The following is a 27,006-nucleotide window of genomic DNA, read 5'->3' as shown; positions in this document are numbered from 1 at the left end:
TAGTATCAAACCATCTACACTTGAAGAGGTGCACTGTCATGCTTTCACCGTAAACGAGTTCCACCACTGAATCAAGAACACCGTAATAGTCAACTCCATTCCGCCCGCCATGCGCCATCACCCCAGAATTCTGTGTTCTCCGTCTGCTATCTCTCTGTTCACATATAAATTGCACGCCATTCACCTTGCACATCGGATAAACTCTTGACATTATCGGCTTCATCGCTAGAAGTCTTAGTTCGAACAGTCGAACCAACTGTTTGACAAACAATGGCAAAACGTACAGGTATTCCCTTGGAATTGGTTTATGCAGGAAGAAGCACCGCCTCAAAAGAGAAACTCTGGAAACTTAACAGAATTATTGATGCTGAGAATCTCAGTCGCAACTGGTCTGATTACACATCCACCTGGTTCTTTTGGTCTCGACTTGACAGCATGAGGTGCTCAAAGGCTAAGCACCACAAGACTATAGACGATGATACTATACTGAGAGAGGTCATGAGTTTATTTAGCTATGATGGAAGTGACCATGGTTGGGTTATGTTGTGGTTGGGCTCAGCTGATACTGTTAGAGCTAATGGACACCTGACTACTATCACGCTTGACGACTTTGAGGCCTGGAAACCTGCAGCTGCTGAGTTAGGCTTTTTGCCTGAACTCAAAAACCAGCTCAAACAGCTTCACGAGCCACATCATTGTACTCGTTTGATCATTCCTGGGTTCGGTCCAGACATTCCGGACAAAGTGGTGTGTACCGAGTGTGGTCGTGAGATGGAGAAGTTCTTCATGTTTCGCTGCTGCACCGATTGATATCTAGTTGTCATCTGCTGTTTCATTGTGACAAACCATCCCAGACCTGTTATGCTACTACTTATGAGTTGTGTAGTGGAGCTACTTCCCTAAGAACTAAAACCATCTGTGGTTGTGGTATGTATTTAAAATAAACTTGTTTGTATCATTTTGTGAACTATATATGTAGCTAGGACTCTTGAGCACGGTTAGGGCTGTTGAGTCTAGGCTGCTTTGGTTGCTGTAAGACTGTGAAATAATAGTGCTTGAAACACTCTTCAGTAATAAAATTACTCCTCTAATATCCTATCTCCATCTACTTCACATTACAGGATCTATGCACTTCTACTCTCTCTCTCTCTCTCTCTCTCTCTCTCTCTCTCTCTCTCTCTCTCTCCTGCCTACCAGACGTGAGGACCATAATCTTCATCCTGGCCAAGTTGTTGGCGGTGAAGAAGAAGGACGGGATTGGGCTCGGAGTTGTCGAAGAATCAGATCTGGTTGTTGTCGAAGAATTGGTCGAAATCGATAACGTTCCGACGCTAGAATTCGATGGATCCGATAAAATGGACTGGATGTTGACGATAGATCCGATGAAGGCGCGCTCTAGTCTTGAATCCACAAGGAGTTTAAGAACATGGACCCGACTCGGAGATCCGAAGAAGGTATGTACTCACTCACCATTTTCCTCTGGATTTTAGGGTTTTTTTTTATATAGATTTTCCCCAAATTTTTTGACGGGTTTATGGTATAATTGTTTGAGTTGGCCACAATTGCAGCTTAAGACAACACAAACATGATTATGAGATGGAACAACAGGCACAAAGCTTACATATATTATATTCACTTTCTCTTTGTAAGTATGTATTGTTCTTGTTTATGTTCTTCAGCACACCTCACACAAATTTGTGAAGATCAAATTGTTTGAGCCCTGGTTCTCCCATCTCCTTCTCTATGAGGTGGAATAACAGGCACAAAGCGAAAGCGTACTGATAGGAGCACAAAGTGTGACGTTCTTAATATGTTTATACCCTTTATTTACCCTTTGTTAACTCCTATTTAGTTGTTTTAGCTTTATATTTGTGTTTTAGTATTAGAATTCATAGAATTTTCGGATTTGAATAATTTGGTGTTGAAATTGTGCTAAGTGTTGGAAATCCTTGTTTACTCAGGATTCCTGTCTTGATCAGGATTCCATCTTTCCTCTTTCCTAGTTTCTAATTTTCTTATTTCTATTTCAGGAAAGTCTAAACCCGTGTTGATTAGGAAATGTTTTCCTGACTTATGAGGGAAATGTGGCCAGCAGCTAGGAGTTCCTGCTTGAGCTAGGAGAAGTACAATCCGAGATATGTATGGAGATGCCGTGAAGATTTCCCAAGTCACCAAGGAGAGAGAAACCGTGCGGCCTAAGAGAAGGTTTTCCAAGTTCAAGATGGTTTTGTCATTCCTTAATGCATGAGGATTACTTGAAGAACAAGAGAGGAAGTTAAATCCAACTTGGACTTGGTTTTGCCGATTCAATAGGATTCCTTGTGCTTGAGGAATTCTTGGAGATCAAGTCTTGTTACTCTATAAATAGGGCACAGTATGGCAGCAATTAATTATCATCAACCCGTGCAAAATAACACCAAAGCTTTGCCAAAACTTCATCATTCTCCAAACACCATAATCCAAACCCACCATCATCCTTGATCCAAAGCAAGTAGCCTAGGGTTCCGCTCACTCGAAGAATAGAACAAGTAGGGATATTCTGAGAGTGTATTTCATCTTTTGATAGGAGCACAAAGTGCTACGATATTAACGTATTTCCTACCTTATTTAGTTATGTTATTCTCTGAACATTGTCATTTTAAACATGTTTTATGATTGTAAAGATAAAAGAGCGGAAAAGTGAAAAAGGAAGTTAAAACCGGCGGATTAAGAAGGATAAGTCGTTTAGGAAATTTTCCTGTTTTGATAAGGAGAAACTTTCCTATTTCATTTTGGGAAACTTTCCTATTTTGATTGGGGAAACTTACTAACTTTGAATCTTTCCTATTTTGACTTTCCTGAATTCTTTTGGAAACTTTCTTTCCTCTTGAGACAGGGATTCCACATGAAGCAAGGAAACCAAATCCTACATGGATTAGGCCGAAATTCTGTCACATAAAAGGAGGAGAATGGCACCATCTTTTTAGGGTTTCCAGCCGAATTTATATGGAGCTAATGCAGCAAACATCAAGGAAATTAAGGGAAATTCTTACCTTTTATTTCTCCATATAAATTCCTAATATTCCTAGAGTTTATATCTGATTTATATTCCTTTTCTAGGGACATTAAATGGCACAAATATGGGAAGAATTATCAGCAGCAAATCGGTAATTAACAAGGAGAGATTCAAGCCGATTTCAATTTGGAAAACAAGCAATGTATTCAACCACAATTCCAGCCGGATTCAAACTCTTAATGTGCAAGATATTCTAGAGAATTCTAAGGAATATTCTCTGAAAATATTGTGCTATTATTTATGGCCCTTGGATCAGATTTTAATCAATGGTGTGGAGTAAAACCCTATGTCGACATGACCACTATATAAAGGAGCAGAGAGGAACGTTTTCAGCATCACTTCCTACGCTTTAGAAATTCAGAAACGTTCTCTTAGTTTCTCTCATTGCCGTGAGTCCCTAGAAGAAGAAGAAGAGAAGCCCTTGCTGCCTCGGACGTTCTAGGGAGTACTAAAGCCCTAGCACAGCCTTGCACGACCTCAAGTTCTTGATCGGCCAATCAGTCCATTGAAAAGTGTAAATCTATGTCTAGTACTTTCTGGCCATCTTCTTTTGTTTTTAGGTTTCATTTAAGAACCATGTGTTTTATTTTCCGAATTGGATGGAATCTTTGTTGAGAACTAAGTGATTTTCAGATAATAATAGTTATGATTTCATTGTTCTAATGATATTATGCGATTGAGTCAGTTGCCTTAGAAATTCGTTGGAAGCATGTTTGTGTTTGATTTACCTACGTTAGAATGCATGCTAACTAATGCTATGATCTGTGCTAAGCCTCGTTGGTAAGTATAGATCACCAGTAGTGGAGGCCATATCCTGTATGGTTAGGAACATGTTTTGCATGTGAATGGTTAAGCGTCGTACGTAAACTCTTTGCATGTTAGGGTTCGTTCTTTTACTTAATGATTTGCATGTTTGTAGACAGATACTTACAGTATTGATAGCAGCAGCATGTAAAATGTTCTAAGTTCAGACGTTTTAGCTTGGATGACTATTTAGAAGAACCGATTAAATGCATGACCTCGTAGGCTTGTATTTAGAACCCTTCTGTGTTTCTCTTTGGTGATAACTCAATTGTGTGATTAAAGTTCATTAGATTACGATTATGTTTTCTGGAATCTGGTTTCGAAAGTGTGGAAGTCGATCACTTGTAAATAGTAGTTTATTTCTTTTCCCTACTGTTTTCGTAGGAATTTAGTAAACAAACCTTCAAACCCCCCCTTTTTATCTATTGTACCATGTGTATATTTGTAACTGAATACTTGTAATTACTTTCTGTTACTAATTCTTTAGTGTAACCATGACTGCAGGAGCGCCCTTTAGGTCCCCGGATTGATCGAACCCTATTTGCCAATACTACATTCTGATAAAAAAGGGTTTTTAAATTACGCGCCCGGTAACGAGCCGCGTCATCTTTTACTTTCGGATTATAATGTGTTTGTTCTTGTTTATGTTTGTTTTAGGTTTTTGCTTAAGTATGTTTCGATTCTTGTCTATGAGATAGAGGTACTTTTGAGCCATGTTTTGAATTAAAGTTTACAATTTATAATCAATGATTTTAAGTTTTATGCCGTGAGTTTTATGTCTATATACTTTAAGATTTTCGGTGCATTCTTCTATTTTCATGTGTAATTGATACAAGTAGTTGATATTGCATGTGTTAATCATCCAAAGTTCGACTTTGATACAAGAAGTTGATAAGTCGCATTGTTTTTGTTATTTCACCGATTTTCTACCTATGTTTGATTTGGACTTGTGCTTAAACACATCGATTCTTTATGTGATACGTAATTGCATGATTAGTTTATGTGTGTGACCTATAAGTAGAGCACGTAGCCGTGCTTGTTTGTGTCACGATGTTGAATGAAACCCGTAGTCTAATTCTAAGTATGTCTATGTCATAGGAACCACGTAGGAACTTATGTGCATATCAAATTTAGGTTGTGTATTTGCTCACGATGTGGACTTAAATGAGATTAGAGATCGTCTTCTTTGTTCTTGCATGGTTGTTTGGTTGTGTTTGCATGATTGTTGGTTGATCACATGTAAATATGTATAGAGGTAATTTAGGATTTATTTCCAATGTCTATTTCGAAATCATCAAACCTTTAAACCCTATATGCTTATTTCGACATTTATATTAGGTTAGATGGATCTACCCTGTAGTTGGATCCCCGGTTTAGAACGATCCCTGCTTGCTTTATACTACGATTGATTTGTTGACAGGGTTAATTGATGCGTGTGCAAATACGTCTTATCATGTACATATATTCACTTTCTCTCTTTAAGTCTATATTATTCTTGTTTATGTTCTTCAGCACACCTCACACAGATTTGTGAAGATCAAATTGCTTGAGCTCTAGTCTTCCATCTCTTTCAGGCACAAGGCGTAGTATTCTCCCATCTGACATTTGTTCAATTGGACACCGATCTTATTATCTCATATGCCATGTTATATGATTTGTTCTTTTGAATAGTTGTAGATGCAATTATATTCTCAGTTAGTTGCATGAATACTACGATCTGTTTTGGACCATATTAGCATGTTGATGAATTTGGTTTTGTATTCTTTGATCTATGTGAAATTGATTTCCCTATTGGAAGTGCTAAATCTCAATAGTTGGAAATAATCCGATCTTGGTTTAATCTCAGTTAGTTGTAAATAATCCGATCTTGGTCTAATCTTAGTTAGCCCTAGCCACCATACAGAATGCCCCTCCTGGACTTGATTATGATCGTGATAAAAAGTTCTCCAAGGTACTGTTTTTCTTTCTAGATAGAGAGTGGCATTGATACAAGACTCACCATGGGCTTGTGAGTTTCTTAATGCTTTAAGTAATTTGCATTTGTAATTCTTGCTTATAGAAGCATTATATCTCTATAATCTTGCTTAGTGATAATGATCAATGCATTTGTAAGCTTGCTGATCAGTTTCATTTTTTGATGGTTTCCAGCTTTACTTTGATTCTGATGGCATTATGAAGCTGGGTTCACCCCATTAAACTCACTACCAGGACAAGCACTTTAGCCGACGAAGAAAAAGTTTCGTTGGCCTGTTAGCTTAATTCGTCGGCTATGGTTTCGTCGGGAAAAAGTCGTCAGCGATTACTTTAGCCGACGAAACTAGAAGACGTCGTCGGCTATTGTCCCAGAATTTAGCCGACGAATATCTTAAATATTTCGTCGACCATAGTCTGAGATAAGACTTTAGCCGACGAAACATTTAAGATATTCGTCGGCTAAAGTATATAATAAAAATTAAAAAATAACTATAGCCGACGAATTAAAAATTAAAAAAATAACTATTGCCGACGAAACATACCATAATTCGTCGGCTGAACCTTATAAAAAAATTAAAATACTATAGCCGACGAATATCTTAAATGTTTTGTCGGCTATAAGTCCATTACAGTAAAAAAAAAACCCGATATTTCTAAATTACCATTCCAAGCAACCTGCAAAATACAGAAGCCAACACCACTCACAACACATGAAAATTAAACAAACACTGCGATAATGAAAGCTAGACCATCAATTAGCCCAACACTAAATTCCAACGCACCCTAAAATTAACCCAAATTAAAAAAGGAAAAAAAAACATAAACGACTTTCACTCTCAGTGTGAGCTCAGCAACCCACCGGAGCCACGGAGGGCTTCACTTTCGGTGGCCTGCCTCTCCCTCTAGGAGCACCACTACCACCACCACTCGTCAGAGCAGCAGGAGCGTTAGCCGGAGCAGTCTTGGCCTTCTTCAAAGGACGGCCACGTGGCCTGCCTGACCCTCCTCCCGAGGTCGAGCTCTGGACAATCGGAGTCGGGAAAAACAGATCCTTAGCCTTGGGAGGCCTGCCATGTGGCCTCAGAGGCGAGGAAACCATGGCAGCAGCTCCTTCAGCCCTCGGGACCTTCGGCTTGGGAGGACGGCCACGGCCGTGCTTAGGCGGCGCGTTGGGGTCAGGCTTCATGTAGTTGTTCTTCACAAAAGCGAGCTCACTGCTCTGCTTAATCTTCTCGAGGTGCTGCGCCAAAAGGAGCTGGATTTGCCGGTGGAGCTGGATTCGCCGGTGCCGGTGCGTCGTTGGAGGACTTAGTGGTGGCCATGAGAGCTCTCTTTGTAAACGAAGACTTGAGTCTGGGAGAGAGTGAGATGCAGAGAAGGAAATGAAAGAGAGCAAGAATTTAAAAGGTGGGTTTTCTAAAGGAGGAGGATGACCTCCGGAGTGCGATCCGACGGTCAGGGACGGCGGTTATGTGTGCAATCTGAAGGTGGAAAATGAGTTGATAGGAGTCACGCGGATCGGTGACATGGCAGAGGGGAAGTTAGGGTTTCGGACTCTATGTATTTGAGGGAAGTTACGGGATCGTCCTTCAATTTGTTTTGAAGAGTGTTTGTTTAATTCTGATGTCAAATTGTGATTGTGATGATCAAACTTGAGAAACGAAAATCCGACCATCAGATCTGACCATCATGATAAAATACATATATGGGAAAAAATTCAACTTGATCCGACAAGGTTAAGGGCTCGATCCGGACGGTCAATCCCTTAAGTCAAACCCCTAAACGCACGGAAAAGGTCATTGGACCGTCTAAATTACGTATTTTGGCTGGACCTTCAACTGAAAATAGTTTCAAATCGATGAGACGCAACAAGTCGTATATTAGGGTATTCGTCGGCTAAGGTTTAGGGTTTAGGGTTTAGGGTTTAGCCGACGAAATATTAGGGTATTCGTCGGCTAAACTTTTATATAGACGTCGGCTAAAGTTCACAGACTAAAGCCGATGAAAAAATTTCTTTAGCCGACGAAAATTTAAATAAGCCAACGAAGGAAAATTTCGTCGGCTAAAGTCCACGTTAACCGACGAAAAAATAATTCGTCTGCCTGGTTTTTTTATTTTCGTCGGCTAAAGCCTTTCTTCTGGTAGTGACTGAAGAACAGAAGGATTTGATTTTTATGGTATTCTGAACTAGGTTCATTCCATAAAGCTTGGTTCACTCCAGAAGAAGGCTTTGACAATGAAGCTTATGTAGTTACGCACACATATGGAACTTCTTCAGCAACTTGTCATCATGATGCTATAACTTATTTACAAATCTCATTGTACTTGTCAGCCATGTTGTTGCAGCTTTACTTAAACAGAGAGGTTTGGCAAAATCAGCAAGAAGGAGCTTATATCAAATAGGATGCAGCTCTGGGTTGTTTTGATATGATGCAGAGAAAGTGGGGTTAGCACCTCTTTAGTCTAGGATGTACTTTCTTTTTTGGTCTGGAAACTACTGTTATTGTATCAAGTATCCACTGAAATCATATGAATGAAGGTGAAAATGTCTTATTTCTTTACTATGTTTTCCAGATTACACTCTTAATTGAGTAATAACATCGTAGTTACATAGCAAGATTACACTCTTATTTCTTTATTACGTTTTCCAGATTACACTCTTAATCTATGTAACTATCTATGTAAGCTATGCATGTAACTATCCATCTATGTAACTATGCATGTAACTATCCATGTAACTATGCATCTATGTAACTATCCATGTTACTACCCATGTAACTACCATTTATATTCCATGACTATTTTGTGATATTTGCAACGTGTCGCTGCACCATGGCGCAGCATTCCGATGTAACTGTTAAAATTGATATGTAACTATCCATGTAACACTAGCGCAACATATATAAAAGATTTATCACTGGACATCAATCTTATTTATCTTATAGAAAAGTATGTAAAGAGAATCTTGATCTCTTAAATGTAGACCAAATTATCTATACAAGAACAACAATTGCACCATATTCTATCTTTGTAGAAGCTAAGGACAACTTTTGGTGAGTTCTGAACAACACAAATCAGGGCTTGTTTTGAACAACCCAACAAACTTGTTCTGAACTAACTGATTATATATCACAGCAACTTGAGTCAAATATGCGTAGAGGGTGTAATAGGGATGAGCCTCACCAACTTAACATAGAACAACATATATCAAAATGTGAGCTTCTAGTTGATGGACGACAGTACTTCTTGGCCACTTCTCTCGAATTGCAGCTAAGTTAGAACCACTGCCATTACAATATAAGTGATGCAGTAAGTTATCACAATCACACAAATCAGAGGCTTGGTAGTTTATAATGTAGAATTCTGGACAAAAAAAAAAAAACAAAAACAAAAAACAGAAACCAAATTCCATGTCAAGCAAGAGGGAATAAAATGTATGGCCAAGAAACAAAATATGACAAATACTTTCATACACACACAATGCCTTTCTTTTGGATATAAACCCTAATTAAAGTGTGATATACACCAAATACATATACTCTTTAAAACCCTGTCCAAATCTTCATTTGCTAAATGTCACCAATCTTGTTGTAAATCATAGATCGAATAAGATTTCAACTCTAACATTGTTTCATAGAGCTTCACCTTATATATCAATAGAAACAATGGATTCATTTAATTCATTTGCAATTTGTTCAAACTTCCCATGTGAACGAATATAGAAGTCATCTTCATTTTTAATTAATCTCCCCTAAGCTTCTCTTATTTCCTAAATTTTCAGATATGAACAAATCAATAAGCAAAAATTCAATCAAACATTAAGAGCTTCATGTCGAAAGTGAAGCTTACCTGACAGGTGGGCACTGCTAGTTCCCGCGAAATTAACCTCCAAAATCATCATCCACATTTAACGGCTACATTGCCAGTTATATGAACACTTGCTTGATAGACTTTTCTCCTTCCTTTTCCAGTTTTCGGCAGAATGACATTCCCTCCTTCCAACGGCCATAACTTCCTCTACAAAATAGCTATCAACGATCCGTGAAAAGTTCTGGAAACTAGACTCTTCTAGCTTTCCGTTGATATAAGGCAAGGTTCTTGGATCGCTCTGAGCTGCTCGCAATTTGCCGCCGAATTTGACTGAAAATCTGGGCAGAATTCTGTATTTCTTAAGGTTTCATCTTTAATGCGCATCTCTTTGTAGCGTGTAGGATCTCTTTCCTCACATTCCTTGCTCAAGAACTTGAGAATGTCAGCCCTCGGTAGCACATCAAGGTCCACTGTGGTCTCATCAAGAAAAAACATCAAAATTCATTCACATATATTTCATCAAGCACCTGGTGTGCATAACCAAATTCAATGTGGTCCTTCTCATAAAACCAATTCATAAGCATCACATATCAGTGCCTATTCATGAAACTTTGAACTGAAACCTATCAAATTTGAAGTGCGCCACAATCTGGCAACAAATGTGATATTCCTAATGGATTCAAACTTTCACATTTCAAAGCAATCAAAGAGAGCCAAACCTTGAGGCTCATTGTACTCCTGACCCTCCGCCCGCATCGGAAGCAACACGTCCTTCAACACATCGTGGGGAACACTTGCAGCTGAATTTGAAAGTCACTTTGTGGGGAACACTTGCAGCTGAATTTGATGTTGAGACAATAAGAATTTGCCACACCTCCAGTTGTGATGGCCATCACAAGCACAAAACACCGGCACTTTGGTATGAGAGTTATTTTGTCCTGCTACATGTTGTTACTGTATAATGGCTATTAACTGTTTTTGGTGCTTTCAATATTTCGTTACTGGGATGAGTACATGTACGTTCATCAATCCACCCATTCCTGAAATATGTGTATATAGGGCAAGGTAAGCTCTTATAGGTTGAACAACATAAGGTTTATTGTTTCAACTTATGAAAGCAATTGAAGCTATTTTGTTTGCTTTTGCAGCGTCAACAAACCTTTTCTCACCCCAAAGATAATTACAATATCATCTGCACGTCATCAACCTGCTCCTGATCTTCAAGATCAGAATATGATCACTGTTAGTGCCTTGAACATGCAAGCTGGAAAGAAAGACAAGGTAAAATAATTTGATTAAATATGATATGTTGTCTATGATTCACAAGTACTTTTATGTTTCCTATTTTTGAACTGTGGTTGACCGGTGCTTGGCTTATACAAGTTCATCTACATAATCTCTCAATCAGTTTTAAAACATTTGTTGTCCATTCTTGATGGTAGTATTTACACACTGATTATCAATAGGTTGAACAAAAATGAAAACACTTGAAAATTATGTTATCAGATTTCATAAAAGAAGCATATGCAAAATATAAGGAAAAAACCATCTTTTTTTTTGTGTGGATGCAACTAAGTAGCTCATTAACTTTTTCATGAAACATAACACTTATCAATACATTGCAATATGTTTCCTTTCTCAAGCTGGCACTCATGTTTTATATTTCATTATTATTGATATGGTAGTTGCAGGCCTTCCTTATTTGATCCTTTATCCAAAGCAATTTTGATACCAGTTGCGACGATCTCCTGTTAATACTTTTATTTAATGTCTAACTGCTGTTAATGTTTGGGTTTAAATGTTTTGAATTACAAGTTAATGTTTTTGAATTTATGCTGATGACCTTGCTACAGGAGTCTTATCTTCACTTGTAAGGCAAGATTACAAAATTTATCATTCGAGAGGATTGGTATTATCTAGCTTGCCCCACCTGTAGCAAGACCTTTAGGTTCGATCATAATTCTAGAAAACTTTGTTGTGGACACCATGGAGAGCAGATTGGGCATCCAATGTCAGCTACTTGAATAAACACTATTTCCCACCTTTGAAATTTTTAAAATTACATGTTCACTGTATTTTTGACTCTTATTTATGAAATGTATAAGTGCATGTAATTCATTTGCCAAATCTCTTTGTATTTGTCATTCTGCTTAAACTTTTTTTTTTTCCCATGTTTCACATATCATACCTTAATTCATTGTAAAGGTGTTTCACCTTTATCAATGCATATCTATTTTATTCACTGTCCATGACACAGTAGCAGAGCCAAGTACTCCAGCAAAAAGAACTATGCAGCCCCGAAAAGAATTAACACTTAAGGAGCTTTTGAACATTGAAATAAAGAAGCAGAAAAGGTATTACCATATTGCATGTGTGAATATATACATATATATATATATCATTATATATACATATATGTGTTGTGTGTTCAATGCATGTGTTACTCAGAATACTTATCAGAGAACAGTAACTATGCTCCTCTTTTAAATGGAATGATCTTTCATTACATTCTGGTATTCAAGAGCTTTCATGGTATCAAGAGCCAGGTTCGATCGGGATCGAAGATTTTCGCCGGCGACCTAGAGTTTCACTCTTCATCGATATTCATACTTGTTGTTCTTGCTTGCTTCGGTGTTCGATTCATCTCCAGATAAGATTCATCTCCCAGATAAGTTTTCTAGAATTTTGAAGAAGAAGAAAGCTAGATTCATAGTTTGATTGAAGTATTTGATTTGCATAATATCTGTTCGATTACAGATTTCTACAAGTTTTAGTTGCTGAATTGGAACAGTGTGAAGTTCGTTGATATATGCCAGAAATTGAAACCTTAGAATTTGGGGATTTTACTCCAAATTCTCTCTTTGTTATGTTTTGGTGTTTCTTCTAGTTGTTGAACGATGAAAGATTGGTGAAACAAGCTACAATTGAACTTTTTCTTAGATTCATGCAATAGGATTTGTTGATTATTGAAGCACTCTGTTTGCAAGAAGTTTTGGCTATAGTGAAGATTCGAATTTGCTGCTTCAAGTTGCTTAGACATTTGTTACAAGTTAGGCATACTACATATTTTTGGAAGAGCTTTGTCACCGTGCAGTCCTTGTCATTGGCTTCTTATCATCTACTTGATCTTATGGAACCAGTGAACTGAAATGCATTGGTAGTATTTCGAAAGAAATTGCATAAAGCTAGACATTGCTGGAGCACAGTGTTGTTCATAAGTTACTCATTGGAGTTCTATAGTGGTGATAGTTGAGTTGTGTTGGCATTTCACTCAGTCAAGACATTATTCTGTGTTGCCTGCCATCATGGATAACAGTGTTGAGTTAAGCAAGTGTCTGCTTTCCAATTTTTGCAATCTCATTCCTATCCGCTTAGACAAATCTAACTATGTCACATGGAAGTTTTTAGTAGAAACATTGTTAAAGGGTTGTGGCTTGATGAGATATATCGACAGATCATTCCCTTGTCCTCCAGAGTACCTGAATATGGAAGAAAATGAGGTTGCCACTGATATGACAGAGTACATGAATTGGATGCAAAATGACTCTGCCATTATGTCTATACTTGCTGCTACTTTGTCCAATGATGCTCTCTCCTTCATTATTGGAAGCAAGTTTTCTGAGAAAATTTGGTGTCGGCTTAAGGAGAAATATGTTGATGATTCAAGGTATAACATAATGAATCTCAAAAACTCCTTAAACAACATCAAAAAAGGCTCAGACTCTATTGACAGGTACTTGTTTAGAGTGAAGTCAATATGTGATCAACTTGCTACAATGGGAGTTTATATGGATGATGAAGATATTGTAGTCTCAGTTCTTAATGGTTTGCCTTCAGAGTTTGCTACCATAAAAACTGTTATAAGAATCAAAGCACTGAGCTCCTCTGTTTCAATGAAAGACTTAAAGGTCTCTTTTGTTGATTGGTGAAGATGAGATTGAACAAACTTTGAAGTCTATTTCATTGTCTTTGGAGACAGCTATGGCTGCAATTGGTGATACTTCCAGAGGTAATGTTCAGTCTTATTCTTTGAATAATACCTATTTACCTAGTTCCGAAATGGAGTTTGCTGCTGTTATTTCAAACAACAATGCTCTTACCAGCAGCTCTTCAGAACTTGTTACTCAATTTGTCAACTCTACTCCCGTGCCTATATCTGTTGAGAACCAATCTTCTGGTACGGATTCGGGTTCTCTTGTTTCTCTTGTTTCTACTCCTGTGACGACATCTCTTGAGAACCAATGTCTTGGGACACATCTTACCACTCAAGTTACTTATGTACCTCAGCATACTGTTCTGCCTAACAATATGAACCATGTTGCATCTGGTTTTACTATGAATCCTACATATGTTGTTAATGCCATGATGCAAAATGGAAACTTTGGGGTACCTCTTATGTCAAATAATGGTCATATGGTGACATCTACTCCCAATTTATCTGCTGGTTCGATTGTTGGGAATATTGATTCTATTGATTATCCTCTTGGTTCAAGTGTTGTTCCAACAAGTGAAGCTCTGTGCAATGGCACAATTTCTCAGCCAAACACTAGTCATATTCTGCAAAATGGTGAGCCTTTGCAACAATGCAGTGATTCTCCACAACAACATTGTGACCCTTCACATAAAATGAGCTTTACTAACAATGGAAATATCTTACAATCTGGTGCACATCCTTCTACTCAAGTGGGTCAGCGAACTTGGTATTTCAGCTCCATTGTTAATGCTTGCAAGGGTTTTGACCGAAGAGGAAGAACTAGAGTTTGTTATCAGAATAGTGGGTGGAACAACTACAGAATTCACAACAGCACTCATGTTGGCGCTTCTAGCTTATATGATACTTCAAGTGGGTTAAGGAATAAGAAGGTTGGAAGTCTCAAAGTCAATGATTTCTCAAATGGAATTAGTAACACTCCCGAAGCCTGTCAAATATGCAATAGCAAGTGTCATACTACTCAAGTATGTTCTCAAAGATCTGCTCCTTGACAAGTTGTTGCCTCTAGATCTTATATGCAGTGTCAAATTTGCATGAAGTCAGGTCATAGTGCAGCTGAATGCTTATACAGGCATACATATTCTTCTCAGCAACCAACTCATATCCTTGATGCTAGTCAAACTCATCCCTTGCATATTGGCACTGCCAGTCCAGTTCTCTCTAAATGGCAGCAAGAAGTGCTTAAGGAAATTGAAGCTTTACCGGTGCAAGGCAATTGGCGACTGTTATCTACTTCGGATCAAACTACATTAAATTGTAGGCGTGCCTCTTATCCTATGCAGCTATGCCAGTCACTGCCGCTCATTAATCCGGGTTGAAACCAATATTTTTGGTCACTGTATTGCTCAGTTCTTTGGCTCTTTGCTAATGCAATCTGATGGTAGCTTCTCTCCCATCAGCTTGAGGGAGGGTGTTAAGAGTAATTGTTGTAAAACAGTAAAACGTAGTCTAGTTTTACTGTTTATCTATAAGCCTTTTACAGTTGTATTGTATCTCTCTAATAGCTATAGGTATAATAGCTGAAGTCTCTCTCTTCCTCTGTGTAACACAAGATAATAGATGCAAGATATTTTCTTTGATTCTCTGAATTCTCTCAATCTCTTTGCTTGAGCTTTCAAATTGATCCCCTACTGAAAACATTTCACTTTGCAGAGGAGAAGGAAGCAAAGGGACGTCAAAGTAAGCATTGCTTATATCCATATATATGCATTTCGTTTCTATCTCAGTATCTATTTACATTACAGTAGTATGATTAAAATGGGATGGTCTGTATTACATTCTGATATTCATGTATTGTTAACGATTGTTGGCATTTTCATGTACAACTAAATTTATCCAGTAACTAACACATACCTCTTCACTTTGTAGAGGAGAAGGAAGCAATGGGACATCAAAGTACGCATCCCTTATATCCATATCCATGCATTTTTTGTAGAGGAGAAGAAAGCAATGGGATATCAAAGTAAGCATCCCTTATATCCATATCCATGCATTTGTTTTCTTTCAGTGTTTATGTTGCAATGGTATGCTTTGCATTTGTTTTGTTTATCTTTTCACAGCTTTGTATCCATTGCCTGAATTTAAATGTTCATATACCAGAGCTCAAGGAAGCGAATGTAAGGTCAAATCAAAGCAGGAGTAAGAAACATGTGTTTTTGTATATGTGATCCTTTTGATGCTAACAAGTTAGACATAGTTGGTTCTAACTGCAGATACAATCCGGTGTTGCCTGGCAGTGGGAAGCATTTTGCTATCCAAAGAGACAATAGATGTAGCTATTTTTTGTGCCCAGTTATTTTGGTGTCTATAACACAATACTATGTACTATTGTTTTATATGTTATGTATATCGATAGCATCACCATGTGTATTTCTATTTTGTCATACATTTCCATTTTGTTTACCATCATGAATTGCAAGTCAAAAAATGCTATACATTTCCTTTTTGTGACCAATGTCATTGTGCAATATCCATTTTATATTATTGTGTTTATAATTTTGTCCAACAACAGCAACATTGATTCAAACAAAAGCAATTACGGTAGTTAATATCCGTCATTGCAAACCACAGCAGCGCGCGGGCATCATCTAGTACCATGCTATAAGAGAAACCTTAAACTCAAACATCTCATGTTTGCTCAAGTATTGCAATCCAAGTTATCCTAATGTATTTGTCAATCATTTTACCAATACAGTGTATTCGTCAAAGAAAATTAATATGTCATCAATTTGTTTGTTTTAAAATATCTTTGATACTCGGTGTGAGTAATACGATGAATTTATAACTTTATACAAAAATTTTAAAAATTTTACGGCGTATTAATGTATGACATGCATACAATTATCTTAAATTGGTAAAAAAAAATAAGTAGTCATAATTTTAGTCCATGAGCCCTTGATAAATTTTAGTTACCAGTTTACCGCGTACATGATTGGTTTCAAAAATACGGCTTTCAAATGATGTCATGCATGCCATTTTAGTTAAGCATGATTTGAATAATAATGGCCGGCCACTGATTTCACTTGGCAAAGGGGAGCAGAATCTCAAACAACTGTTCGACAAACAATGAGAAAGTTGCTTCATCGAATCTGATCATCAAGCACAGATAGGTAGTAGTTCCTCAGAGCTGCCCTAAACTAGGCCAAGTATGCATGTCATCAATCTATACTTTTAATATTGTATTGGCATAACAAGTTCTTAAGAAAGTAAAGTTCACAAACAAAATAAATTAATAGCCTTGACACCGGCAAAATATATTACTGTACGTAGAAGAGGTTTATGACTGAGAAAACAACGGGGAGGACATGAACCAAAGCCCCGTGCAGAAATACAATAATCCATAAAGAACATAAAATCTTTTATTTGTAATAACCCAGCCTTAGGGTTTAGACCGAGTCTTTATTTGTCATAACGCGTGGAAGATAACATGTCGAATGTTGATTGATGATAACCTACATTGGAGCAGGTTCGACAAGCAGAGAAGTTATATAATCCTTAAGCACAACTCCACCATTAGTATAACCATCGTCGTTCTTGTATATAACATCAGTTACTCGTAGAAGATTGAGACACAGCAACAGTATTGGCCTGGGCACAGTCGTGGGAGGCTGGAGCAATACTTCGTTTACATCCTTCCATGCGTCATTCACTTGTTTATTCAGTTCGATCAGCGCTTCTTCTTCTGTAACATAGTGTTCTTTCATGTAGCATTGTATAGCTGAAAAATCATTTCCTCTCTTTTGCGCATGCTGCACATATGTGTAATACTCAGAAACAAATTACAAACTTCCATAACAAAGTTGGTCAAGGTTTATTACTCCTATTCAGTACTATATATGCTGTATTTGTACCTTGTGGCTTCGGATGTCATTCAGAAGTCTCCCAAGTATGTTTGAAGCATATACAATTTTGTTGTTAGGGTCTCTGAACAACGATTCCAAGGAATCTCTTGTCGAAATTTCACCGGCTAATGGAACAATGACTGCTGCTTCTACCAAAAACATGCCGGATGTAATAAGTCCCACCCTCATGTATTCATCATAGGTTTTCGGTGTGCACTTTAGGTGGTACCATTTGGCTTCCTTCATGTAAGCTCTAACTAGACATTGCGTCTGATCATCAGAGAAAAAAAATACATAATCATTCTGTCATTGCTCTACGTACTGAAGTATATAGAGGCAGATGAAAACCGAATGTGTTGAAATTGAACCATAAAAAATTATCAGTCAGCTCTCTTGAGAGATAATGAGACTTACTCCTTCTACTAAATAGGCAATGCGATACGAGTTTCCCTCCTTGGCAAGCTCGGCTTCAATCTCAGTGTAGGCATTCAGCACTGCCTCATAGATAATTTTCATATAGTCAGGCAGTGAATCCATGGCAGAGAGATCCCACCTGATTGATAATCAAAAACAACATATATAGATGCGTGTCAACCAAGCATGTCGCAATATTCTTATGAAATAAAAGAGGTTAATATATAACTGAAAAACAAAAGAAATGGTCATGCAGCTACTAGGATTGGTTTTATACCTCTGAATAGCTTCAGTAAAGAGCTCTAGTTCATCAAGTTTGCCATACGTATCGAAAGTGTCATCAATCATGGTAAGTAAGCCAAGAATTTTGCATAATGTTTCCCTCGGAAGACGATACTTGGGCTCAAAGCAGACTCCCAAAGACCAAAAGTAACACTCTACTATTCGATCCCTTGCAAACGGTAGTTTGTTTACAAAGTCCAACTCCTTCCACCACCTGAAAATACCTACCAATTTATAAGTACATGCATAGATATCCGTATAATTGTGTTAGCACTAATTTTCGGTATGTAAATATTGATCGAGTAAGGGGAGCTGATCATTGACCTTGTGATTTCACTTAGTTCTTTCTGATGGATACGCTGGAAAAAATTAAAATCCAACTTTGCAAAAGTCAAGAGACTTTGGCTAAAATGTGGACCACTGTTGAGTTCCTGGTAGCTAGAGAGGTAATGCCTAGCTTCTATCCTCGGGTTTCCTTTCCAGAGTGGTTGATACAAGGCATGAGCTACTTGATTTGAAAGTGGGGGGCTTAAACGGCCGGGTGCTGCTACTGCAGACTCAAGATGAGTGGTAGTGAAGGACACTGCTCGATCTAGGAAATCTTCTCCATGTTTCCTTAGATGTGCTGTTTCATACAAACTTAGCAGTCCTGGTACGTCAGCGACGCATGATTCCTTAAGATTCCCATCAACATCGATGAACTTGTTGAACATGTCTGCTTAATGATCATCAACCAAGAGAAGAAATAAGAGGAAATAATCCATTGTTAAATATATAGAAAAGTTGGAAAAAAAGAATGATTCTCACCGCATGAAACCTTATTAAATCCTTCTTGCCTAAGCAGCCGAAAACGTAGAGCAACAGTGTGAAGGTCATCATCATCTGAAGAAGCAGATGAGTATTGGTTGTGAATTTGCTGCAAAAATTGGTGAATCTCATCCTCAAAATGGTGTGACAACCCCAAGCGCTGAATGTAATCAATCAAGTCTAATCTCTGTGAAGGCGGAGAACTAAGTAGCACCCTCTTCACTTCTTCCTTCAGTTCTTTGACACGTTTGTCGGCTTGAATATCAGCAGTTTCCTACAGTAGATGAAAATTTTGAAGGGGGTAATAAGATAAATATGACATTCATATGATGCTGCTAATTACTTCAAAAATAACCTACCACAGATGCATATGCCAGAAAATATTCCCCCCAAACGCTGGGAGAAAAATTTGCTGAACGTCGTTCAACATCTGCAGTGCTACTGCCATTTTGGGTTTGAGCTTGAGATGCTGAAACCAACAGAGGATCCATTATAGCTAGGGGAATCGAAGCACTCGAAAAATGAAAGCTGAGACTCTGATGTAGTTAAACAACTAAGGCCGGGAGAGCTAGCTTGCTGGTGTGAGTTAAACTACCACGGTGCCTCGATATTTATAGTGATACACTGATAACAAAGCGACTGTTGTGTGAGGACAAGCCGTACGTACGTAGATACGTACAAGAAATAAGTTGCATTGTGGAGCTAGCTACGGCTGAGAGCGCCTGATGAGCAAATGACAATATCGACTCGATACAATAATCATCCATGGTGTCATCATCAGTCGAGAAGTCAAGGTATGAAAGCAACGAAGTCCAACCATTTCCACCGTTTTCCGTTTTGCTTCATCTGTTATTTCAAACTTAATTTCCATGTATAATTTTCATACCTTCTCGAGTACGTAGTGGCGTCTGGTGTTTGATAATCCCGGATTATTAATTCAACTTCACCCATGTAAGAGCGAGGCATGAATTCATGCAAATTGGTTTTGATTCCGATAACTACTCCGATCATTTTCTTGCGCATGAGCTCATCCATTTCATTTTGGTGTCACGATAGGAAATGTATAAAGAGAGAGAAGAAGATCAGTATTCTCAGTCAATATCAGACTAATGAACTAGTCTCATTGTTGCACTCTGTATATGCAATGACGGACCTAGGATTTTAGGTTAGGGTGGGCTGAAATTTTTTTTTAAATAAAGTTTTTTAATTTTTTTTCTTCTATATTTTACATATCACATTTTAGATTAAAAATATATCAAATAATCACGTAGTTAACTGATCATTAAGCAATCAATATTATAACATTTTATAGAAATTAAATAACAAAAGCTAAAGATAAAAGAACATACATACTCAAATTGAACCATACGCTCTTGAATAGAAGTAAAATCTAATAATTAAGCACACAATCACCGCTCTAACAATACAGTAAACGAGTGTATAATCTTTAAACCTAACAGGACGGAAAAACACAATCTCATAACTATGAATCAAACGTTGGTATTATTACAACTATACACACACACACACACACACACACACACACACACATATCATTAGCATTAGTCATCTATAATAAAGTAAGCAAGCAATTAAGATTAGAATTAGAATATCAATACAAATACAGTGTGACGGGATGACGGGATATTGAGACTATTAAGGCATTAATCAATTGAGATTTAAGATGATAAGATATTGGGACTAAATTTGATCAAGGCATTAATCAATTGACATTTGAGAACTAGGTCATATGACACATACAAGACTCCAAGAGGATGACCGATATAACTAAGAATCATACTTATAGATTAAAGAGAGAAAGCTTGGCACGTGGCTTAGAATTAGTAAGCAAGCAATTGAGATTAGAATTAGAATATCAATAGAAATACAGTGCGATGGGATGATGGGATATTGAGACTATCAAAGCATTAATCAATTGAGATTTGAGATGATGAGATATTGGGACTAAATTTGATCAAGACATTAATCAGTTGAGATTTGAGAACTAGGTCATATGACACGTACAAGACCCTCCAAGAGGATAACCAATATAACTAAGAATCATACCTGCAGATTAAAGAGAAAAAACTTAACACTTGGCTTAGCTGCTTCGGCAGAAGAGAATGGAGACGTATACAACGACAAAGAAAAAGAAATAAAGAGAAGAAAGTTGACATAAAATATACTAAACGAGCAACTGCTTTTAATAAAATAAACAATATATATGTAATCAGATAAAAAAAAATCATATGGACTAAGTTCAATTACATAAAGAAATTTGGGGTGGGCTAGTTTTCATAATTCAAATTTTTTTTAATTATAAATATGCAACAAAACAATGTTTTCTCAAAATCTGGCCTACCGTAACCTGTATGTAGGTACGCCTTTATATATATAGCTACGTACCATGCTATAAGAGAAACCCTAAACTCAAACATCTCATGTTTGCTCAAGTATTGCAATCCACGTTATCCTAATGTATTTGTCAATCATTTTACCAATATAGTGTATTCGTCAAAGAAAATTAATATGTCATCAATTTGTTTGTTTTAAAATATCTTTGATACTCGGTGTGTAAGTAATACGATGAATTTACAACTTTATACAAAATGTTTAAAAATTCTACAACGTGTTAATGTATGACATGCATACAATTACCATAAATTAATAAAAAAATAAGTAGTAATTTTAGTCCATGAGCCCTTGATAAATTTTAGTTACCAGTTTACCGCGTACATGATTGGTTTCAAAAATACGGCTTTCAAATGATGTCATGCATGCCATTTTAGTTAAGCAAGATTTGAATAATAATGGCCGGCCACTGATTTCACTTGGCAAACGGGAGCAGAATCTCAAACAACTGTTCGACAAACAATGAGAAAGTTGCTTCATCGAATCTGATCATCAAACACAGATAGGTAGTAGTTCCTCAGAGCTGCCCTAAACTAGGCCAAGTATGCATGTCATCAATCTATACTTTTAATCTTTTATTGGCATAACGTACAAGTTCTTAAGAAAGTAAAGTTCACAAACAAAATAAATTAATACCTTGACACCGGCAAAATATATTACTGTAGAAGAGGTTTATGACTGAGAAAACAACGGGGAGGACATGAACCAAAGCCCCGTGCAGAAATACAATAATCCATAAAGAGCATAAAATCTTTTATTTGTAATAACCCAGCCTTAGGGTTTAGACCGAGTCTTTATTTGTCATAACGCGTGGAAGATAACATGTCGAATGTTGATTGATGATAACCTACATTGGAGCACGTTCGACAAGCAGAGAAGTTATATAATCCTTAAGCACAACTCCACCATTAGTATAACCATCGTCGTTCTTGTATATAACATCAGTTACTCGTAGAAGATTGAGACACAGCAACAGTATTGGCCTGGGCACAGTTGTGGGAGGCTGGAGCAATACTTCGTTTACATCCTTCCATGCATCATTCACTTGTTTATTCAGTTCGATCAGCGCTTCTTCTTCTGTAACACAGTGTTCTTTCATGTAGCATTGTATAGCTGAAAAATCATTTCCTCTCTTTTGCTCATGCTGCACATATGTATAATACTCGATCAGAAACAAATTACAAACTTCCATAACAAAGTTGGTCAAGGTTTATTACTCTTATTCAGTACTATATATGCATGTATTTGTACCTTGTGGCTTCGGATGTCATTCAGAAGTCTCCCAAGTATGTTTGAAGCATATACAATTTTGTTGTTAGGGTCTCTGAACAACGATTCCAAGGAATCTCTTGTCGAAATTTCACCGGCTAATGGAACAATGACTGCTGCTTCTACCAAAAACATGCCGGATGTAATAAGTCCCACCCTCATGTATTCATCATAGGTTTTCGGTGTGCACTTTAGGTGGTACCATTTGGCTTCCTTCAAGTAAGCTCTAACTTGACATTGCATCTGATCATCAGAGAACAAAATACATAATCATTCTGTCATTGCTCTACGTACTGAAGTTTATAGAGGCAGATGAAAAACGAATATGTTGAAATTGAACCATAAAAAATTAGAGAAAATTAGATAAAAATCCAAAATACTAGACCTCTTTTAAGATAAACCCATACATTTTTTTTTTTTTATTTTTACACCCACTCCACATAAGTAAACTTACTATATAGAGCATATGTCTATAATTAATAGTTTTCTTCATTTTTTAGTTTCTCTGATTTGCCCTTCAGACAATATAAAGCTAAATTTGGTATCTTTCTCAATTTTAGCATCAATTTGAAACTCAAATATTGAGCTAAAATTTAGTTGAATTTAACTTTATCATAATCAATTACATTCTTTAATTTCTTACCTTGTTATTACTAACTTGAGTGTATATATATGTTATATATAGAAGTATGTCATTTGTAATAGAATGATTCTTTTCATTCTTAAGATCACATTTGATGTCTCTCTACATAGTCGAAAAATGTCTAATTGTAAGGTACATGTTCTTGTTCTTTGATTAATTTTTCTTCCTTTTAGGTATATTATTATATCATTTTTCATCCTGATCGAAATAACATTTACATTTCTAATGTACCTATTAAGTAAGACATGATATGATAATATACCTAAAAAGAAGAAACCCAAAATTGGGTTTAGGGTATAAGGTTAAGTTAATAGGGTTTAGGGTATAGGGTTAGGGTATAGGTTTAGAGTATAGGGTATAGGGTTTAGGGTTTAGGGTTTAGGGTATAGGGTTTAGGGCTTAGGGCTTACGGTAACACTATAAAATTTCTTCTTTTTACTCTAATAATCAGATATCTTATTTATATTATATTTTACCTTATGTATAGATCATAGAATGTATTCATTTCACCTATATTTTTTCATAAAAATAAAGAAAACAGCATGATTCATGCAAATTGATTGAAAAATGTTAGTGTTAAAAGAAAAACTCATAATCAAGGTATTTAAGAAAACATCAATTAAGCTTATTTATTATGTTTATATGTTATAGTTGAATGGTGGCAATTGTGTAAAATTTAGAAAAAATAGGACATAATATGTATCATAATTGATACATTTTAGATGTATAGCAGAAAAGAATATTATGTGGGTTTTATTTAAAACCACTCTTCAAAATTGGGTGTATATGAAAATCCCCCAAAAAATTATCAGTCAGCTCTCTTGAGAGATAATGAGACTTACTCCTTCTACTAAATATTCAATGCGATACGAGTTTCCCTCCTTGGCAAGCTCGGCTTCAATCTCAGTGTAGGTATTCAGCACTGCCTCATAGATAATTTTCATATAGTCAGGCAGTGAATCCATGGCAGAGAGATCCCACCTGATTGATAATCAAAAACAACATATATAGATGCGTGTCAACCAAGCATGTCGCAATATTCTTATGAAATAAAAGAGGTTAATATATGACTGAAAAACAAAAGAAATGGGCATGCAGCTACTAGTATTGGTTTTAATTTATAAGTACCTCTCGACAGCTTCAGCAAAGAGCTCTAGTTCATCAAATTTGCCATACGTATCGAAAGTGTCATCAATCATGGTAAGTAAGCCAAGAGCTTTGCATATTGTTTCCCTCGGAAGACGATACTTGGGTTCAAAGCAGACTCCCAAAGACCAAAAGTAAGCCTCTACTATTCGGTTCCTTGCAAAAGGTAGTTTGTTTACAAAGTCTAACTCCTTCCACCAGCTAAAGTAGAAAATAATACCTATTAGTATACGTGCATAGATCCATATAATTAAATTAGCACCAATTTTCGGTATATATATTGATGGAGTAATGGGAGCTGATCGATCACTCTGACCTTGTGATTTCACTTAGTTCTTTCTGATGGATACGCTGCAATTGATTGAAATCCAACTTCGCAAAAGTCAAGAGACTTTGGCTAAAATGTGGAGCACTGTTTAGTTCCTGGTAGCTAGAGAGGTAATGCCTAGCTTCTATCCTAGGGTTTCCCATCCAGAGTGGTTGATATAAGGCATGATCGAGCTACTTGATTTGAAAGTGGGGGGATTAAACGGCCTTGTGCTGCCACTGCAGACTCAAGATGAGTGGTGGTGAAGGACATTGCTCGATCTAGGATATCATCTCCATATGTCCTTAGATGTGCTGCTTCATACAAACTTAGCAGTCCTGGTACGTCAGCGACGCTTGATTCCTTGAGATTCCCATCAACATCGATGAACTTATTGAACATGTCTGCTTAAGGATCATCAACCAAGAGAAGAAATAAGAGGAAATAATCCAATGTAAAATATATATAGAAAAGTTGGAAAAGAAAAATATGATTCTCACCGCATGAAACCTTAAATCCTTGTTGCCTAAGCAACCGAAAACGTAAGGCAACAGTGTGAAGGTCATCATCATCATAAGAAGAAGAGTACTGGTTGTGAATTTGCTGCAAAAGTTGGTGAATCTCATCCTCAAAATGGTGTGCTACCCCCAAACGCTGAATGTAATCAATCAAGTCTAGTCTCTGTGGAGAACTAAGTCGTAGCACCCCCTTGACTTCTTCCTTCAGTTCTTTGATACTTTTGTCGGCTTCAATATCATCAGTTTCCTACATGGATGCAAATTTTGAAGAGGGTAAGATAATTATGACACTCATGTGTGCATGTATGGTGCTGCAAATTAATTACTTTAAAAATAACCATATACCACAGATGCATATTTCAGAAAATAATCCCCCCAAACGCTGGGAGAAAAATTAGCTGAACGTCGTTCAACATCTGGAGTGCTACTGCCATTTTGGGTTTGAGCTTGAGATGCTGAAACCAACTGAGGATCCATTATAGCTAGGGAAGCACGCACTCGACAAATAAAAGCTGAGACTCTGATATAGTTAAACAACTAAGGGAGAGCTAGCTTGCTGGTGTGAGTTGAACTATCGCGGTGCCTTGATATTTATAGTGATACACTGATACGTACAGGCGGTACAGCTTGCTAACAAACCGATCATTATGTGACTATGTGAGGAGACTTAGTTGTAAATAATAATAATTTTTGCCGGTTCCAATAGTCGAGTGCTAAATTTATAAAATAATACAAATATGAGACTTAATAAAGAATGACTCAATTGTGACTTGTTTTTTCTTGAAAATTGAGGTCACTTTTGATCGCTTGATCGTATTCGATATCGTCATTTGACTCGCTTGCAAGTCGAACTTTTCTAAAACGTACTATTGCAAATGCTTTTGAGTGCTACATGCATGGATTATCTTTGATGTACTCGCACAATGTTTTACGCATTTCATCCGTTATCGTCGATTTTGTTTACTCCTTTGATGTGAGAAACCATTTTTGTTTTTTTTATTTATGTGATGTGTGATTATATGGTTTTGCTTATCTAATGTTCATCCAATGAACTAATTATATTGTACTTACGAACTAATATTATTATACGTTGAAAATGTTGTACATCGAATAAAGTAGCATATTAAATAATATAACATAATAACAAATTCGAGAATATAGACATTGCATTGAACAATGCACTACAATATTATTTTTGTTGAAAAAATAAAAAAGTCATATTTAAAAAAACTAAATAATATTTTGATAAATTAATAAGTTATTGAATAATCAATAAATTAATAATTTATTAATTTATCAGATTAATTAATATCTCGTTAAATTAATAAATTTTGCCAGTCTGTATTGAGATTTTACTATACTTAGAAGAAATAAGTTGCATTGTGGAGCTAGCTAGGGCTGAGCAAATGACAATATTCACTCGATACGATCATCCAGGTTGTCATCAGTCGGAGAAGTCAAGCACCATAGTCCAACAATTTGCACCTTTTTCTATGCATAATTTTCATACATACAGTGGCGACTGGCGACTATTGGTGTTTTGATGGATCCCGCACTATTCAACTTCTCCCTGTAGAAAGAGAGAGGCATGAGTACGTTCAGGGCCGGTCCTGAATAATTAAAGGCTCGGTGCGCGGAAAAAAAAATTGTGCCCCTTATGCTAAAAATTTTATAATAAAACTATCTTTTTTGTTGGTTTTAAACCTATTAATATACTCTTAATCTTAATATT

At 36.8% G+C, this 27,006-nt stretch overlaps 2 protein-coding genes and 1 pseudogene across 2 annotated transcripts; all 3 read right to left on the bottom strand.

Moving 5' to 3' along the window:
* Positions 1-6,680: 6,680 nt before the first annotated feature.
* On the bottom strand, positions 6,681-7,019 carry LOC101314858 (HMG-Y-related protein A-like). Its single transcript, XM_004300971.1, has one exon. The coding sequence runs from the start codon at positions 7,017-7,019 to the stop codon at positions 6,681-6,683; it is 339 nt and encodes a 112-aa protein (XP_004301019.1).
* Positions 7,020-16,859: 9,840 nt separating this feature from the next.
* On the bottom strand, positions 16,860-19,563 carry LOC101290764 ((-)-germacrene D synthase-like). The gene is made up of 7 exons (XM_004299104.1): positions 19,339-19,563; positions 18,980-19,253; positions 18,497-18,887; positions 18,168-18,386; positions 17,891-18,029; positions 17,486-17,746; positions 16,860-17,383 (listed from the first exon to the last, which is right to left on the bottom strand). The coding sequence occupies exons 1-7, from the start codon at positions 19,468-19,470 to the stop codon at positions 17,087-17,089; spliced, it is 1,713 nt and encodes a 570-aa protein (XP_004299152.1). The 5' UTR covers positions 19,471-19,563; the 3' UTR covers positions 16,860-17,086.
* Positions 19,564-22,238: 2,675 nt separating this feature from the next.
* Positions 22,239-25,751, bottom strand: LOC101314572 (annotated as a pseudogene).
* Between the last annotated feature and the right edge of the window lie 1,255 nt (positions 25,752-27,006).

Source organism: Fragaria vesca, linkage group LG5 (genome assembly GCF_000184155.1).
Source record: "Fragaria vesca subsp. vesca linkage group LG5, FraVesHawaii_1.0, whole genome shotgun sequence".
NCBI classification, from domain to species: Eukaryota; Viridiplantae; Streptophyta; class Magnoliopsida; order Rosales; family Rosaceae; genus Fragaria; species Fragaria vesca.
The sequence above is the reverse complement of the archived record's forward strand: the minus strand, read 5'-3'. Positions and strand labels throughout refer to the sequence as shown.

What these genes read in the sequence shown, in the direction of transcription:
- LOC101314858 (XM_004300971.1), bottom strand. Translation starts at nt 7,019, where the DNA reads ATGAAGCCTGACCCCAACGCGCCGCCTAAGCACGGCCGTGGCCGTCCT.
- LOC101290764 (XM_004299104.1), bottom strand. Translation starts at nt 19,470, where the DNA reads ATGGATCCTCTGTTGGTTTCAGCATCTCAAGCTCAAACCCAAAATGGC. An exon ending in ATTTAATAAGGTTTCATGCG is followed by an intron (nt 18,888 to 18,979) that starts GTGAGAATCATT and finishes ATCATTAAGCAG; the next exon opens with ACATGTTCAACAAGTTCATC. An exon ending in TTGCCTATTTAGTAGAAGGA is followed by an intron (nt 17,747 to 17,890) that starts GTAAGTCTCATT and finishes TCTGATGATCAG; the next exon opens with ACGCAATGTCTAGTTAGAGC.